This window comes from Anastrepha ludens, chromosome 5 (assembly GCF_028408465.1).
Source record: "Anastrepha ludens isolate Willacy chromosome 5, idAnaLude1.1, whole genome shotgun sequence".
NCBI lineage: Eukaryota > Metazoa > Arthropoda > Insecta > Diptera > Tephritidae > Anastrepha > Anastrepha ludens.
Window position 1 is genome coordinate 69,207,157 of NC_071501.1, and position 15,687 is coordinate 69,222,843.

Here is a 15,687-nt window from a genome sequence, read left to right on the forward strand (position 1 = left end):
TCGAGTCATCAAAGATGTGTTTGGCCGAGCGTTGTCCTGATGGAAAACGGCGCCCTTTCTGCTGATCAGTTCTGGCCGTTTTTTTTCGATTGCTTGCTTCAATCTTATCAATTGTTGACAGTAAAGTGTAGAATCAATCGTTCGAGCAGGCTGGAACAGCTCTTAGTGGATGATTCCTTTCCAATCCCACCAAACACACAGCATAACCTTTCGAGGCGTCAATTCTGGCTTTGCGACCATCTGTTGAGCTTCACCACCCTTGCCCCATGATCTTTTTCACACATTATTGTCGTATTTGATCCACTTTTCGTCTCCTGTTACCATTCGCTTCAGAAATGGTTCGATTTCATTTCGTTTCAGCAAAGAATCGCAGATGTTAATTCGGTCCATTAAATTTTTCACAGACAATTCATGTGGTACCCAAACATCGAGCTTCTTTTTGTAACCAGCCTTTTTTAAATGGTTCAAAAGCGTTTGATGATGAATGTTTAGTGCCTAGGCGATATCATGGCAGCTTATGTGACGGTCCTGGTCAATCTTTTCGTTAATTTCATTGACTTTTTCAACGATAGGTCGACCGGAGTGAGGTGCTTCTTTCACATCGAAATTTCCAGAACGGAAGCGAGCGAACCATTGTTGTGCTACACGAACTGATACAGCATCGTCTCCGTAAACTTCACAAATTTCATTGGTGACTTGCGTGGCATTCTTCCCTTTTTTATACAAAAATTTCAAAATATAGCGAATTTCTTCATTATTTTCACTCATTTTTGAACAGCTGTAACTTTTTTTCAACTTCTCCGAATTTAATTTTTTTTGAAGTGAAACTTCTTTAGTCGCGTCGGGGGCCCCAAGGCAGATTGAAAATAGGCGAGCGAAACGGTAAGTTCGGAGCGTTACCGAAATCCGTCAAATGGGCGGGGCGAAGGAGCAGCTGCTCCTTCCCACTCTCGCCTATTCGCTCTCTCTGTCGCTCTCTCGCATCGCAAGCGCTGAACGATAATATGAACTGAAATGTATATAGCACACAAGTAAGCATTGAAGTAGACTGGGACATGCAGGCAACCGACAATCGACAACCGACATTGGGTATTATAGATAGCCATAGCCCGTGCAAATGAGTGCTGTGTGTGAGTATCAGATAAAGCGCCGATTGAATGTGTGTAAGCGGGAAAGCAATAAGAAACTGCTGTGAAGTAAATAGATGGTAGGTATGGGGGAGACGAAGTGATACAATGAGTGCGTTTGCCAAACGAGTGACGATAGTTGAAGTAGAAGGTTGTAAAATGACATTTCAACCGTTTCGGTGATCAAAGCAAATTGATTAACGCGCCAAAAGTAGGCAAAAAATACCATTGGAAGTGCAAAGAAATGTCAGCGTCAAGTGCAACACTGCACCCAAGTGTCAACTTTGAAGCTAATAAGGACAAAAATAAATAGTACAAATTTATGTGGAGTGATATAGAAAAAAAATATGAAAACCTGAATTTAACACGAGAGAGGGGGGAGAGATCTAAACCGGGGCTCCCAAGCATGGAACAACCAACTTAGAAGTTTCACTTCTACCGTGCGTGAGTCTGACAGACCCTAGTTTTTTTCGTTAAAGGAAGCTTAAAATGTCAGCTTTCTAACACCATATGATATGACACAATGTGATTGGTAGCACTGGAGATAGATGACTCCAACGACATCTATTGACAAAATACGAAAAGACTTTTTCGACTACCCAATATTAAGCGAACAGCGACCATTTTTGTAAATGTCTAACCATTAACTAAGTTTCCGACAAAAAAAATTAACCCAAATTTCAAACACTTTGTTGTTACTGAAATTTGAAATTTTGGCAAATATTTCTTTATAATTTTATAAAAAAAATGGCATTTTAATTTATACTAACTCTGTCATGAATATATGAAAGCAAATTGTATTTTTTTGATAAACAGCCTAAATGAAGCAAGATTGCAAAAAAAACCGTACGATTTTTTGTGACACTCGCTGTATTCATATGTATGTGTATCTGTTTATGAGGAAGGTCAAACGACAACAGCATAATTTATGACAGTATTTGACATTTTTGAACAAATATTTTGCTTATATTACTTGTAATGATGAGCTACGTTGGTGGGTAGTGGGGCATGAGAAATGCTGAAGGATACTTCAGAAAAACTTTTGAGAAAAAACCAAGAAATTTTCTTTAATAATTGCTTGCGGCTATGCAGCCAACAAATTTCCATTTAAATATTAAAATTTTGAAGTGAATATCAAATATTTATGTATGCTTCAATAATATGCTCTACTGAGATGGAAGTAGTGAATTCTCAGTATTACTGACTTATTTTATTTCGAAAAAATGTGTTTCCACCATTTGCTAAAGTCATTTGCTTGACATTTTAACTTCCACATATGTATATTACTTACACTTATGAATATTAACTTTTTCTTTCTCTCATTTCAGGCGATAATCCACGCATTATCGAGCACCCCATGGATATGACCGTGCCAAAAAATGATCCTTTCACATTTAATTGCAAAGCCGAAGGTGATCCAACGCCATCCGTACAATGGTTTAAAGATGGTCATGAATTGAAAACTGATACGGGTTCACATCGGATTATGTTGCCAGCTGGCGGTTTGTTCTTTCTGAAGGTAAGTCGGTGCATTGTAGTATAAACATATATTTGTACTATGAATGTGTTTGTATGTTTGTATGTATGTTGTGGGCACCCTGCAATGAAAAACCAAACTATCCAGCTAAAATGTTGCATGTAGTTCATGAACTACAGAACTGGTATTTTATGAATGCAATCACACTAGTTGTAGTGTGAGTAGAATTGTACCACTTGCAAAAGGACTAATTACAGCTGTATGCAACTTGTATGCAAATAATATTTTATTATGTCTGTTGTGTTTATTCTTATTAGGTTTTTAAAGAACAGTTTACAACAATAATTTTTGAAAGTTGCTTTCATTTAGTTTCAGAAAGAAAGAGATTCTAAAATATGTAATTTTTAAAAATAAAATCATTCGAAGTAGCTCAAAAAATTTAAGAAAATGTCTCGTGTTATACAAGGTGGCGCAAAAGTAACCTCGCGATGTTTTTTGACTGTAATTTAAAAAAAAAAAAATGAAAAAATTTGATTCTTCTTGTGGATTATTTTTATTTAGTCTTTTAATTTTTTTTACATCAAGTCGAGAATATGATGTCATGTAAATGGCCGCCGCCACAGTTGATTGCCATTTGAGCCCTCTTTATGGCATTTTCCATCACTTTGGCCAAAACTTCCGGCAATAGGTCCTCACATTCTTGACGGATATTGTCTTTAAGAGCTGCAAGAGTCTGAGGCTTGTTGATATAAACCCGTGACTTCAAAAAGCCCCACAAAAAGAAGTCTGGAGCGGTCAAATCAGGCGACCTTGCTGGCCAGTGCAAATCGCCAAAACGAGAGATTAGGCACCCGGGCAATGCATCCTTCAGCATATCGGTTGTGGCACGTGTGTGCCATTGCACCGTCCTGTTGGAACCACATGTTTTCCAATCCCAATTCATCAAGTTGCGGCAAAAAGAACTCGTTGATCATTGCCCTGTAGCGCTCACCATTCACAGTAACCGTTTGGCCCGCGACGTCTTCGAAGAAAAAAGGTTCGATGACTCCTCCAGCGAAAACAGCACACCATACAGTGACTTTGAGCGGGTGTAATGGCTCTTCGTGGGTTACACGCGGATTTTCAGTGCCCCAGAAGCGTAAATTTTGCATATTTACGTACCAGCTAAGATGGAAATGGTCCTCATCACTCATGATTATTGTTGATGAAAAATCATTTTCCTCTTGGTGGTGATTAAGGATGGCTTGAGCGTATGTTAGACGCGATTAGCGGTCAGCAGCTAACAGATGATGCACCGTCTGGACTTTGTACGGAAACATCTTCAAATCTTGTACCAAAATTCGCTGTAAAGACCGTCGACTGATACCCATTTGCGTGGCACGTCGTCTGGTCGAAGTCGACGGCGCTTCCATGACATCCTCGGCTACAGCAGCAATATTCTCTGCAGAACGGCTACTCCGGGGTCAGCCACGCCTGGTAGCATGTCGGATTGTGCCAGTCTCTTCGAGGCGAGCGGCTAAACGTCGCAGTGTTTCACCAGTAGGCGTTGGACGGCGAGGAAATCCCATGGCAGCCGGTTCTACGTTACCGGAATGACTCGGGTTTTTCCCGATCAAGGGCTGCCACCCCAGTACACTAGCCCTGTCTAGTGTATCGTATATCACCCCACCCCTTACGTCACAGGAGCAAACTCCCGCAGCTAACCTGCTCCAAATACTTCTCCTCAGGGCTGAAGTCGAATCCAACCCTGGGCCAGAGGTATTCTACTGCTGCGTCTGCCATCAACGGCTCCACCCGAACTCCACCTCGGTTAGGTGCAATAAGTGCAACGGGTGGAGCCACCTTAAGACCTGCTCAGGCCTTAAGTCGCACAGGGAGTGGTCCACACGGTATGTGGCCACGTGTTGCTCCCGCCAACGGGCGTCTGATGCCTCCACGGCTACCACACCCCTGGCCGGCACTACCAACCGCCACCACAACCCACACCTCCACGGTGAGGAGCCTATCGGAGCAACACAACTCCCCTTCAACCCCTCCTATCCCTTCCTGCTCCAACCCCAGTGCGGGGACAAACCAGCAGCTCCTGGTCCCCCGTACAGTCTGTTCCGTGTGTCAGACCGTAATACCTCGGAATCTGGTATCAGTCCAGTGCAATTCCTGCAATGGCTGGTGCCATTTTCGGAGATGTTCCGGCCTGCGCACCACCCGTGAGTGGACAACTGCCTACGTTGCCCCCTGCTGCAGAGTTCTGCACCCACTACCTCCCCCGGAGGAGCGGCCGCCCACCACCATCAGGCCGCAACAACCACAGTGGATTGCACAGCAGGTCCAACGTAGACAACCCCACGCGTCCCTCACCCCCCGGATTACACTGACCTCACCGAGATGCTTCAAGCTTCTCCAGTTTAACTGCAACGGACTTACGAGTAAGGTCGACGAGATAGTCGACTTTATGAACCGGCACAGTATCAAGATAGCTGCGGTCCAAGAAACAAAGTTGCACGCTAGGTCATCTCTGATCACCAGGGATGGCTATAACGTGCACAGACACGATCGCGAGCGAGACAACGGTGGTGGCCTAGCGTTTATAGTCCACCACACTGTGCAGTATCGTCTTATCGATGAAGGAATCGACCCCAGGGACAGCACCTTAGAATGTCAAGGCATAGCTGCCCGGTCAGGCGATTCCGAGCTCGAAATTTTTAATATATACATACCCCCTGTCACCTGCTGCCCGGCAGGATATCACCCTGATATAGGTGCGCTCATCAGAGGTGAAAACCGATTGGTTGTAGGTGACTTCAATGCGCATCACGATCTTTGGCATTCAAGCCTACCAAATGATCGTAGGGGACAGCAATTGGCAGAGCAGATAGACGACTCGACATTCAGCACAGTGAACGACGACGCCCCCACCAGGGTAGTGGGCAATTGTAGCAGCTCGCCTGACCTAACAATAGCTAGCGCGGGTCTGATAAATAGCATAATGTGGCGACCTATGCTATCGCTTGCATCAGACCACTTGCCCATTATCGTCTCGATCGAGAGACCTGCCGATTTCGTTTCCGCGAATCACCGGTCCTATTTTAACTTTATAAAAGCTAATTGGGCCGGCTTCACGGAATTCACCGAGGACACCTTCGCCGCTCTTCCCATCCCCACTGATGTGCGCGTCGGCGAACGCGCATTCCGCAAGGTGCTCACAGCTGCTGCGGCTCGCTTCATCCCAGCTGGATGTTATAAGGACATCCGTCCCCACTTCCCAGCAGAAGCAGCCAGTTTAGCAAACGAGCGTGACCACCTACGCCAGGCCGATCCCGGGGATCCCCGCATAAGGGATCTCAATTTGGAGATCCGGCAACTGGTAAATCAACATAAGCGGACTAAATGGGTTGAGCACCTGAAGACTTGTAACCTCACCTCCGGAGTGAGTAAGCTCTGGTCCACCGTTAGGTCCCTGTCGAACCCGACGAAACACAACGACAAGGTGGCTATCACCTTCAACGGTTGTACTTCGTCGGACCCGAAGAGATGCGCGAGCTATTTTAGCCGGCTGTTTACACTGCATCCTCCGGGCGACAGAACCAAACGTCGTGTTACCAGAAGGCTGCACAAACTGACGAACGACAGTGCGCCACTTACTTTCTCCGGTGATGAGGTTCAGGGGGCCATCAACAAGTCGAAATCATCGAAAGCCATTGGCCCTGACGGACTTAACGCGCTGATGCTGAAGCATCTGGGACCCCTGGGAGTAGGATACCTCACAAGGGTCTTCAATTTGTCTCTGGCCACTCTCATCATCCCTGACAAGTGGAAAGCAGGGAGAGTGGTCCCACTATTGAAACCTGGGAAACCCGCCAACCAAGGGGAGTCTTATCGGCCGATAACTCTCCTTTCCCCAGTAGTGAAGACACTTGAAGCCCTCCTACTCCCACTCTTCACGACCCACCTGGCCCCAGCCCCACATCAGCACGGATTCCGACGAGTGCACAGCACCACCACGGCACTCACCGCCATAAACGCCCAGATAAATCGCGGGCTTAACCAAAACCGCCCCTGCGAGAGGACTGTCCTAGTAGCGTTGGACCTAAAGAAGGCTTTCGATACAGTCAGTCATTCCACGCTACTAGATGATATTTATCAGTCGACACTCCCGCCAGGGCTAAAGAGGTGGTCCGCGAACTACCTGAGCGGTCGGCACTCGTCAGTGATTTTTCGAGATCAAATGTCAAAGCAGAGGAAGATAAAGAAGGCGTACCGCAGGGTGGTGTCCTTTCACCCGTGCTTTTTAACTTCTACATCTCGAAGCTCCCCCAACCACCAGCGGGAGTTTCCCTGATCTCATACGCTGACGACTGCACGATAATGGCGTCGGGCAATGACATCGATGGCCTGTGTTCCAAAGTGAACAACTACCTCACCGACCTTTCTCGCTTTTTCACTGCGAGGAATCTCCAACTTTGCCCCACTAAGTCCACGGCGACCCTTTTCACCACCTGGACAAAGGAGGTCAAGCTGTCCCTTAAGGTAAAAGTCGACGACACACCAATTCCGACTGTGAATAACCCCAAAATTTTGGGTGTAACCTTTGACAGCTTGCTCTCCTTCTCTGCGCACACAACCGCAATTGCCACTAAAGTCCAAAATCGCAACAAGGCCCTCAAATCGCTGGCCGGCAGCACTTGGGGCAAGGACAAAGAACTGTTGCTTTCGACATTTAAGGCAATTGGCAGGCCGGTTCTAAACTATGCTGCGCCTGTCTGGTCGCCTGGTACTAGTGATTCGCAGTGGATAAAGCTTCAGACATGTCAGAATACCGCCATTCGGACAGCGACCGGGTGCCTCCTGATGTCACCCATACAACACCTGCACAACGAGGCACAAATGCTCCCAGTCGCGGAGCACAACAAATTGCTCAGCAAGCAGTTCCTGCTGGGGTGTTACCGCAGGTTTCACCCCTGCAGACACCTGCTTGAGCCTGAGCCGCCTCCCAGGCACGTCAGGAGACACCTCCTCGACTACGCTGACGAACTCCAGGACAAAACTGACCGAGACCTACTGGACCGGACAGTATTCAGACAGTCAATAAACGACATTCACCGGGAGTCCGTTACCACCTTCATGAACTCCCGTCCCGTGAATGCCGTAATCGGAGTCCAACCACCACCCATTGCAGATGAAGATCTCCAGCTTCCCCGTGAGACTCGTGTAACATTGGCACAATTACGTTCTGGATATTGTAGCAGGTTAAACTCCTACTTATCCAGAATTGACCCCGACATACCAAACACATGTCCGGCATGTGAAGGTACCCCGCACAACACTAACCACCTCTTCACATGCCCCCTTAATCGGACTCATCTAACCCCCCTCTCCCTCTGGACCCAACCCGTCAAAACAGCATGTTTCCTGGGCCTACCCCTAGATGAGCTAGACGAAGACGACAGATGATATACCTACACTGACAGGGCTAACTATGCTGTTAAAACAACAACAACAACAACAACAGCAACGCAATTCACGTTCTGCCAAAGTCACCGACCGATTATTGGTCAAATAAATAGTCAGCAATATTCCGCGTTCTGGAGCAGTGTAGCGTAACATTGTTTATTAACGTGTATTTCGCATGTGTTTACTAGACAAATGTCAAAACAGAACTGACATTAGGGGCCAATCGCAAAATTTATAGCATTTTCTGATAGGATTAATTTAGCGCCACCTGTTTTATTAATTCATAGCAAAATGTTTAGTAAATGTGAATTTATCAAAATACTTTTGGTCATACTTTTGGTGTTAGTCTCAAACCAAAGATTTTCAACACAAACTGGACTAGTTTCTATTTGTATATATTGCGACTGGCTCTTTAACTTGTATAAAAATGATGTATGGGCTTACTAGTTCATTTACTGCCGAGCCTGCCAACTGACATTTCGTAGTGTCACGCAATGTTCAAAATACCAGTTGTTGTCAGAGGAAAATAATAACAAACGAACTACTTCAGCTTCAATTCAAGGTGATAGGAAGATAGTGCAGAATTAGTTAGTTTGACAATATGAGCAAATATGTATATATGTATGTATGTATATATGTATACATGAATAAGTATACATAAAAGTACTATGAGAACCGCACAAGTAAGAAGAAAAGAGCGGGTACTTTTTGGCCAATGGAAGAAGGGAAATTCACCCATACGTACGTATGCATTTACTTACACGAGAGGTTAAATATTACGAATGTTATAAAATTAAGAGTCTATTGTAAATTTTATTTTCACATAAATGTCAACCATAAATGCCTTTAACTTTCATACATACTTACATACGTACATAGATCACATCTGTGTGTCGCAATATCAGCACTTTGTACGCTCCCTGCTGCTTTGTCTATAAGTTAAATATTTATCAATTTGATATTCCGATTATTTATTCAACAATCTCATTGAAGCGTACGTTGATATAAAATTTTGAATATGCAAATTAATTTCGATTTTTGGGTTTTCTCAAGACGAAATGGTTGGGAAAATTACCACTTGGTAGGAAATAAATATTATTTCAAGCGAAAAGAATGTAGAAAAAAATGTATTGCGTTCCTTGAATGCCACAAAAAAAAAAATCATATGATATTATTAGAATTTTTGTTTATCAGTATTTAAAAGTATTTCCAGTTTCTGGTATAAATTTTTCTTAGCTTATATATTTAAATGTTTAGTAATATAATTTGTTTAATAAACGGTAGACCATGGGTTATGCTGCTTACGATTTTGCTTTCTTAAAGAATAAAGCGATTGTGATTTGACCCTGCGCAGAGATGATATTTCGTTGCTAAGTCACCACAAAAATAATAATATTTCGAGCTGCATTGTAGTTTTGCCTATGTGCAGCACAAATGGCTCCCAATTACTCTTAAAATTAATTGTACGGAAAAATGTCAAGTGTACTTAAAATATTATCACTGATCTGTTGTTTTTTCCTGTCAACCCACTTCTACAGCACATTTTTTTGGCTTGGGTACTATTTCAGCAAAACTGCCAACAGTGCAAAATCCGTGAAAAAACGACTTAAGGTTTATAAGGTCAAAAAAATAAATTTTGTTTTTCGTTTTAAGCGATTCCTAATATATTTCAGAATATTCACACAAAGTTACATAGCCAAATTCTCAATATTTCCGTAGATACAAAGCCAAAGGTAGGCGAGCGTTAGGTAGTTACGCTGTGACCGGACTGCTATAGTACAGACTTTATCTTCTTTTCTCGACCTTTCATTTTTATGATTTCTTTGAATTGGCGTACATGAATGAAAAAAAAACTAATGAACCTTTTGAAATGAATAGAAATGGAAAAATAGAAAAAAAAAATTTTCAAGATTTTTATACCAAGTTGAAGTGATTTTTTTTTTTATAAAAAGGCATTCTTTCCTTGAAAACCTCCAAAAAGTTGACATTTTGGAATTTCTCTCAGTTTTCTTAGTTCATCTAGAATAAAAAATCATGATAATTAGAAATCCATTTGAGTTTTTAATGTTAAACATTTTCTAATTTCTATGTTGAACGATTTTTTCAACTTATTTTAACCAGTACAAAAATTTTTTATACTTTTTAAATGTTCATTAAAAGATAGAAAAAACTTTGCAGTGCTAAATTAATTTTTTCCTTGAAAAAAAAAATTACAGAGAGATGCAATTTTTAGACCACATAAACCAGGCTCTCCCCTTAATTGTTTTACGAATTTTTCGACATAGTCTTAATTTAGTCTTATACACTTCAACCAACGCTGTTCTACTTTGTTGATCCCTTCCGAATAATAGAATTTGTTCAAGTCTGAAAAATAGCCATTCGTTTCAATGAAATTAAATAAATGGCTGCCAGACATTTCTTCAAATTTGGGAACAAATAGTAGTCCGAGGTAGCCAAGTCTGGAGAATAGGGGCGATATGAAAGGAGTTTAAACCCTATTTCCAATTATTTCACGACCATTTGTTACATTAGCGCAGGCAGTGATATGAGATCAATAAACGTTTCCTGATTTTTTATAACATTTTTTCCAATAAAAATTGTCGTCAGGTATATTATTGCGCCATTCTCCTAAATATATTCTGTCTGGAATTCTTAAAATCTAGACGTTACAAATATCTTCATCTTTTGTTGGTTTCCCTTCTATAGCAAGAGTCCTAAATTAAACATTTATGATTTTCTTTTATTTTGATTACCACTGCAGGGCGATAAAGGCTAGTCCTTCAACTTTTAACAGTATTTCATTTACTGTTCTTTTCTTTATTTTCTTAAGTTCTCCTTCCTGTCATATCGAGTCGTGCACCACCTCATATTGCCTAGTTCTATCCCATTCTATCCTATTATTTCTTATCCTAATATAATTCGAGTCCTATCATTTACTTCCTACCTTACTCTATTAAATATTTAAAATAACCTATCGTATGTATTGATATGTTGTTTTTATTTTAGCATTTTATCATGGCCAATCTCATCTAATAGTGGACCTGAGAAACATATGTTCCATCTCTTTTCCTCCCTCCTTATCTCAAACTACTTTTGAAAAATTGAAATTTGAAAAGGTCGAGCCAAGGAGCACCAGGAGATTTGGTGGCTCCTAAAATACTCAGGCTAAAGAGCCCATTGTATTTAAAGCTCTGGAAAGAGGGTATATAGTCAAGGAGGGAAGGAGAAAAGTATCAGAGAAAGTGATAGCAAAGAATAGAGACAGAGATAGAGATAGTTAGTCCTGTGAGAATTTTCCAGATTCTTTGGCAAATCTGTAAATATCCTCCAGTTTTAGAGAACGAATCTTACTCTTCTCATGACATCGGAACCCAATACTCGTAGCCGTGCTCTAGCAAAGGCAGGACACTCACAGAGAAAGTGCTCAGTGCTATCCGCCTCCTCCAAGCATGACAGGCATAACGGGTCCTCGATGATTCCAATGGTGGTCATATGCTGACCCCATGGGTTGTGTCCTGTAATGATGCCGACCATCAACCGAATATCTTTCCTTCTAAGTTTTAGTAGAAAGTTTGACAGTTTTCTGTTCGGACTTGTCACAAAACACTTTGCAGTTCTGCAGCGTTCTAGACCGGATCATCGCTCTTTATGTAGATTGCCTACATAATCGCTGATCCAATTCTCGATTCCTGCGGAACTGATTTCGATTATTGGCTCTGGCCCCTGTGGGGGCACCGCTGATCCACGGTTGGCCAATTCGTCGCCAATTTCGTTTCCTTGAACACCGGAGTGTCCCGGAACCCATATAAGTACAAGCCTGTTTTGTCTTGCGACAGAATTAAGCTTCTTCTTACATTCTTGAACAGTCTTTGAGGTTTGCTTCGCGTTCTCCAGGGCCTTCAATGCAGCCTGACTGTCACTGAAGACTCTAATCTGTTTCCCGCTCCATCTCCTCTCGATTTTCCATTCGGCTACTTTTAGGATTGCAAAAACTCATTCCCCCCATAGCATAGTGATACTTATTACTATCGTTTAAGTACCATCCGGCTCCAGACCCTATTTCAGTCTTGGACCCATCGGTAAAGAAAATATCCGTCAAACCTCCCTGCATGCATTCTGGATTGCTGACATCAAATTTCCTTCCAAATGAAACTATGGGTATCAGGTCATCTTTAGGTGCCAAAAACAGTGGATACTTCTCCGATAGCAACTTATAGATTTCTCTGTGTCCCGAAGTTCCATCTTCGTGCCAAATTACTCTTACGTATCAACGCATCCTATCATCTTATTCCACCTGCTGGAAACCCATTTTACACGGAAGGTTTCATAAATGTAAAATTAATACTGAAAATAATTTTGTACTAGTCTAAAATTCTTAAAACAACCATTTTTTAAGTTTTTTTTTTTTTAATAAAATTTATATTGTATTCTGTCTATACTTGTAATTCGTAGAAGACATTTTACAAGTATTTCAATATATTTAAAAAATGGCGCTGATTTAAGAGTTATATTTAACGTATGTTTTATGTAAAATATTCTTTCTAGTAAACTTATTTAACATTTTATAGTAGATCTTACATGGATAAGCGGGATCGGTGTTTTCTTTTCAACCTTAAAAAGACACGCAATGATGGCATGAGAGTAGAGGCTAGTTCATTAGGGTATGATTAAGTACGATCTCGGTATTTGATAGTTACATTTTTTATTTCCTCTTTCATTAAAGGAATTTTGAAGCCCCTGTGAATTTGGGCATTCACATTGTGGGATTGATGTAAGGTTAAAGTTGCTTTGTGGGCAGGTGATTTCCTTGTGGTAAAGGTTACATGTGAAAGTTTCTTAGAGCGATTCTGTCTTTTCTACTTTAGTGAAGACTTTATTTTTAATTTTATTTGAACCCTTGACTTAAACGAAAGTATTATCTTTAGACCAAAACTCCATCTGCAAATAGCTTTGTACTATATTGCAAGCTGCAGATGTGTGATTGCATTGTTTAAAATCCGTAAAAAAGTTTTTGAAGAAACTAATATAAAATTTTAATTGTTAGTGTAAAGAAACCATTCTCTCTACATTAAGAAGTATTTCGATACAATTTTGATTGAAATATTCAAATAATGATTTTTAATAATTTAATAAATTTTAACTCTTCGCCGTTTCACGCACAAAAGGCTAGCAACACAAGTAGCTTGGAAAATATTTTCCACACGGCTGCGCAATATTTATTCAGTCGTAACAATTATGGCGAACACATACAAATATATCTATTAAAAGCACGAAAAATGCGTCAAACATGGACCCAAAACACATCGTTCCATTATACGCAATGATTTGAAATGTCCTTCAGCACTCTTCATGTCAAAAAAAAAAAAAAAATTAATAAAATAAAAAGTTAATCGCTTCAAACATTCATCAAACGGCTTGGAGGGGCTTCAATGTGAGCACTCAATAGCACTTGAAGGGATACATCTATATTTCACTGATGTTCGAAGAACAGGGGTAAGAGTTAGCACCCGTTAAATGCCTCAAATTTCTATACTTCCACCATTTAGCTACAAATTACGGCGTGGAGCAGTGTATGCGAGCATATTTCTCCCGCATGCCACCTTCTTTCCCTCTTTATAATTTAACGCTGAGGTTCGACAGCATTAAAACTCATTCAACTTGCAAAATGTTGACTGTTGACTTTGTAACTTTCACATTTGTATTTACAAGCTTTTCGTTACTTTTGTAATTTTTGCTTTCTCGCCACTGAGAGGCAGGCGTAGAAGGACACTGTTGTCAATTAACTCGAGTGAACAGCAACAAACTCGTATGTCATTTTTTGTTTGCTGGTTTTCTTATGCTTTTATTGTATCTCCTTCTTCGCTTTGAAGGGAGTTCTAAACCTCAAAGTCCAATGGGAAAAGCGGCATCTAACAGTAAGAGTAGATGCTCGAGATAACGCACTTGCGTAACATTTTTAATTAAATTAAATGAAGTCGGACAATGTGTTTTTATGTGTTGACTTTGGTGCTCCATGCCACAGGGTTGGTTCATCCTCTAACAAAATGTTTATGCGAGTTTGTTGTGTTTGTGATTTTCCTGCTGTTGCTTGTCTATTGTCCTAGCAGCGGCTGTTGAGATTTTGGACAACAGACAGAGATTTTGCAATATTTGAAATTTTCGCTTTGATGTTGGCAACTTGGAAAAATTTTGACGAGCACGTGCTGCAATCAATTTTGAAAATCCAACTGGGCGAGGAATGCAAAATAGAGGAAGAAGAAGAAGTGTTGACTAAATTTGGGGTATTTGAAAGTGAAAAGTTTTAATATTGGGTTTAAATTCGTGCAAAAATTTCGCGTGTTAAACATTTGAAGCACATGAAGATGAATAGTGAAGGAATAACACTGGTCTACAACATTTTGCACCCTGTAGCAAATGTAGTTGGTTTCTATAAGATTTTTGTAAGTAAAATCAGCCACCTCTGCTTGATATTTCCGGCAAATTGAATGGCCACAAAATTGGATCTCCAAAGAAGAACTTATGAAGCGGGGTAAGCAAAAATCCATCAGTATTGAAATGATAGTAAGAAAGTGCAACTGGCTGGGACGCACGCTCCAGAAACCCGAATATTTTTATAGTAAGGATGAAATTCTCAAAGCTCAGTCAGACGCGAAAGACTCAAAAGTTCTTGGAGCAGATCTTATCAATCTGAAATCCAACCAGTTGCCGACGCTCTCACATGAAACCAGCTGAAGGCGTAAGCGAGAAATCGACAACAATGGAAATCTTTACTTAATGTTACTTAATGGTTGTAAAGGGTTAAGGTATGGCCCTTTAGCACTGCGACCATATTGATCTATTGTGCACCCTATGCTGTCTATTGACTGTTAAGTATGCTTATGAATTGTACCAGCTCCTTCTGAGGGAGTGATTGAAGGTCTTCATCTGTAAGCATGAACTTCTTTAAAAACCTGTTTCTTCTATGCGTCAACCTCGGACATTCGATGATGAGATGTTCTATAGACTCCTCATCTTTGCAGCAAAATCTGCAGGTGCTGGTGTTAGTTATGCCTAATTTCTGTAAGTGTTTGTTGCAGGTGAAGTGACCCGTGAGGGAGCCTGTGAGAGTGCGAATGCTCTTTTTGTTTAACGTGAGGGCCATGTTAGCTCTTTTAGCGTTGAAACTTAGGAACTTTTTGGAGTGTCTAAGACCCTCTACGTTGTTCCAATGCTGATTTAATAGAGTTTTGGCCTAGTCTTTTACTTTTTGTTTCAGGTTGTTTTTGTTGAATCCGAACATAGGACTAGGTCCGATGAAGTTTGCATCTGCCCCTTTTTTGGCTTGAAAGTCTGCCTTTTCGTTGCCGTCATATCCCTCATCTAAAGCTTTTAGAACTGTTGGCTGTCCGAGAGTATTTTAATCTTTACTCTCTTGTGGTTTCTTTGCATGATGTTTGCTGCTTCCATTATTGCGTATAGTTCCGCTTGGAAGATAGTGGTGTCCCTGGTGAGAGTGTATGATTTGTGGATTCTGGGCCCCACTACTCCTGCTCCTACACCATAAGGTGTTTTTGATCCATCAGTGTACCATTTTTGTGAATCATCATTCATCCATTTAGGGTTTGTTTTCCACTCGATCCTCTCAGGAAAGGT

General features: G+C 41.3%; 1 protein-coding gene across 1 annotated transcript in view; it reads left to right on the forward strand.

Annotated features, from left to right (window-relative positions):
* The first annotated feature begins 2,460 nt into the window (after window positions 1–2,460).
* LOC128862722 (protein sax-3) overlaps window positions 2,461–15,687 on the forward strand; it is a 94,307-nt gene continuing 81,080 nt past the window's right edge. Inside the window, exon 1 of the mRNA XM_054101408.1 lies at window positions 2,461–2,646. Within this exon, the coding sequence (XP_053957383.1) occupies window positions 2,485–2,646 (162 nt within the window). The 5' untranslated portion in view covers window positions 2,461–2,484. The remainder of the gene's footprint in view (window positions 2,647–15,687) is intronic.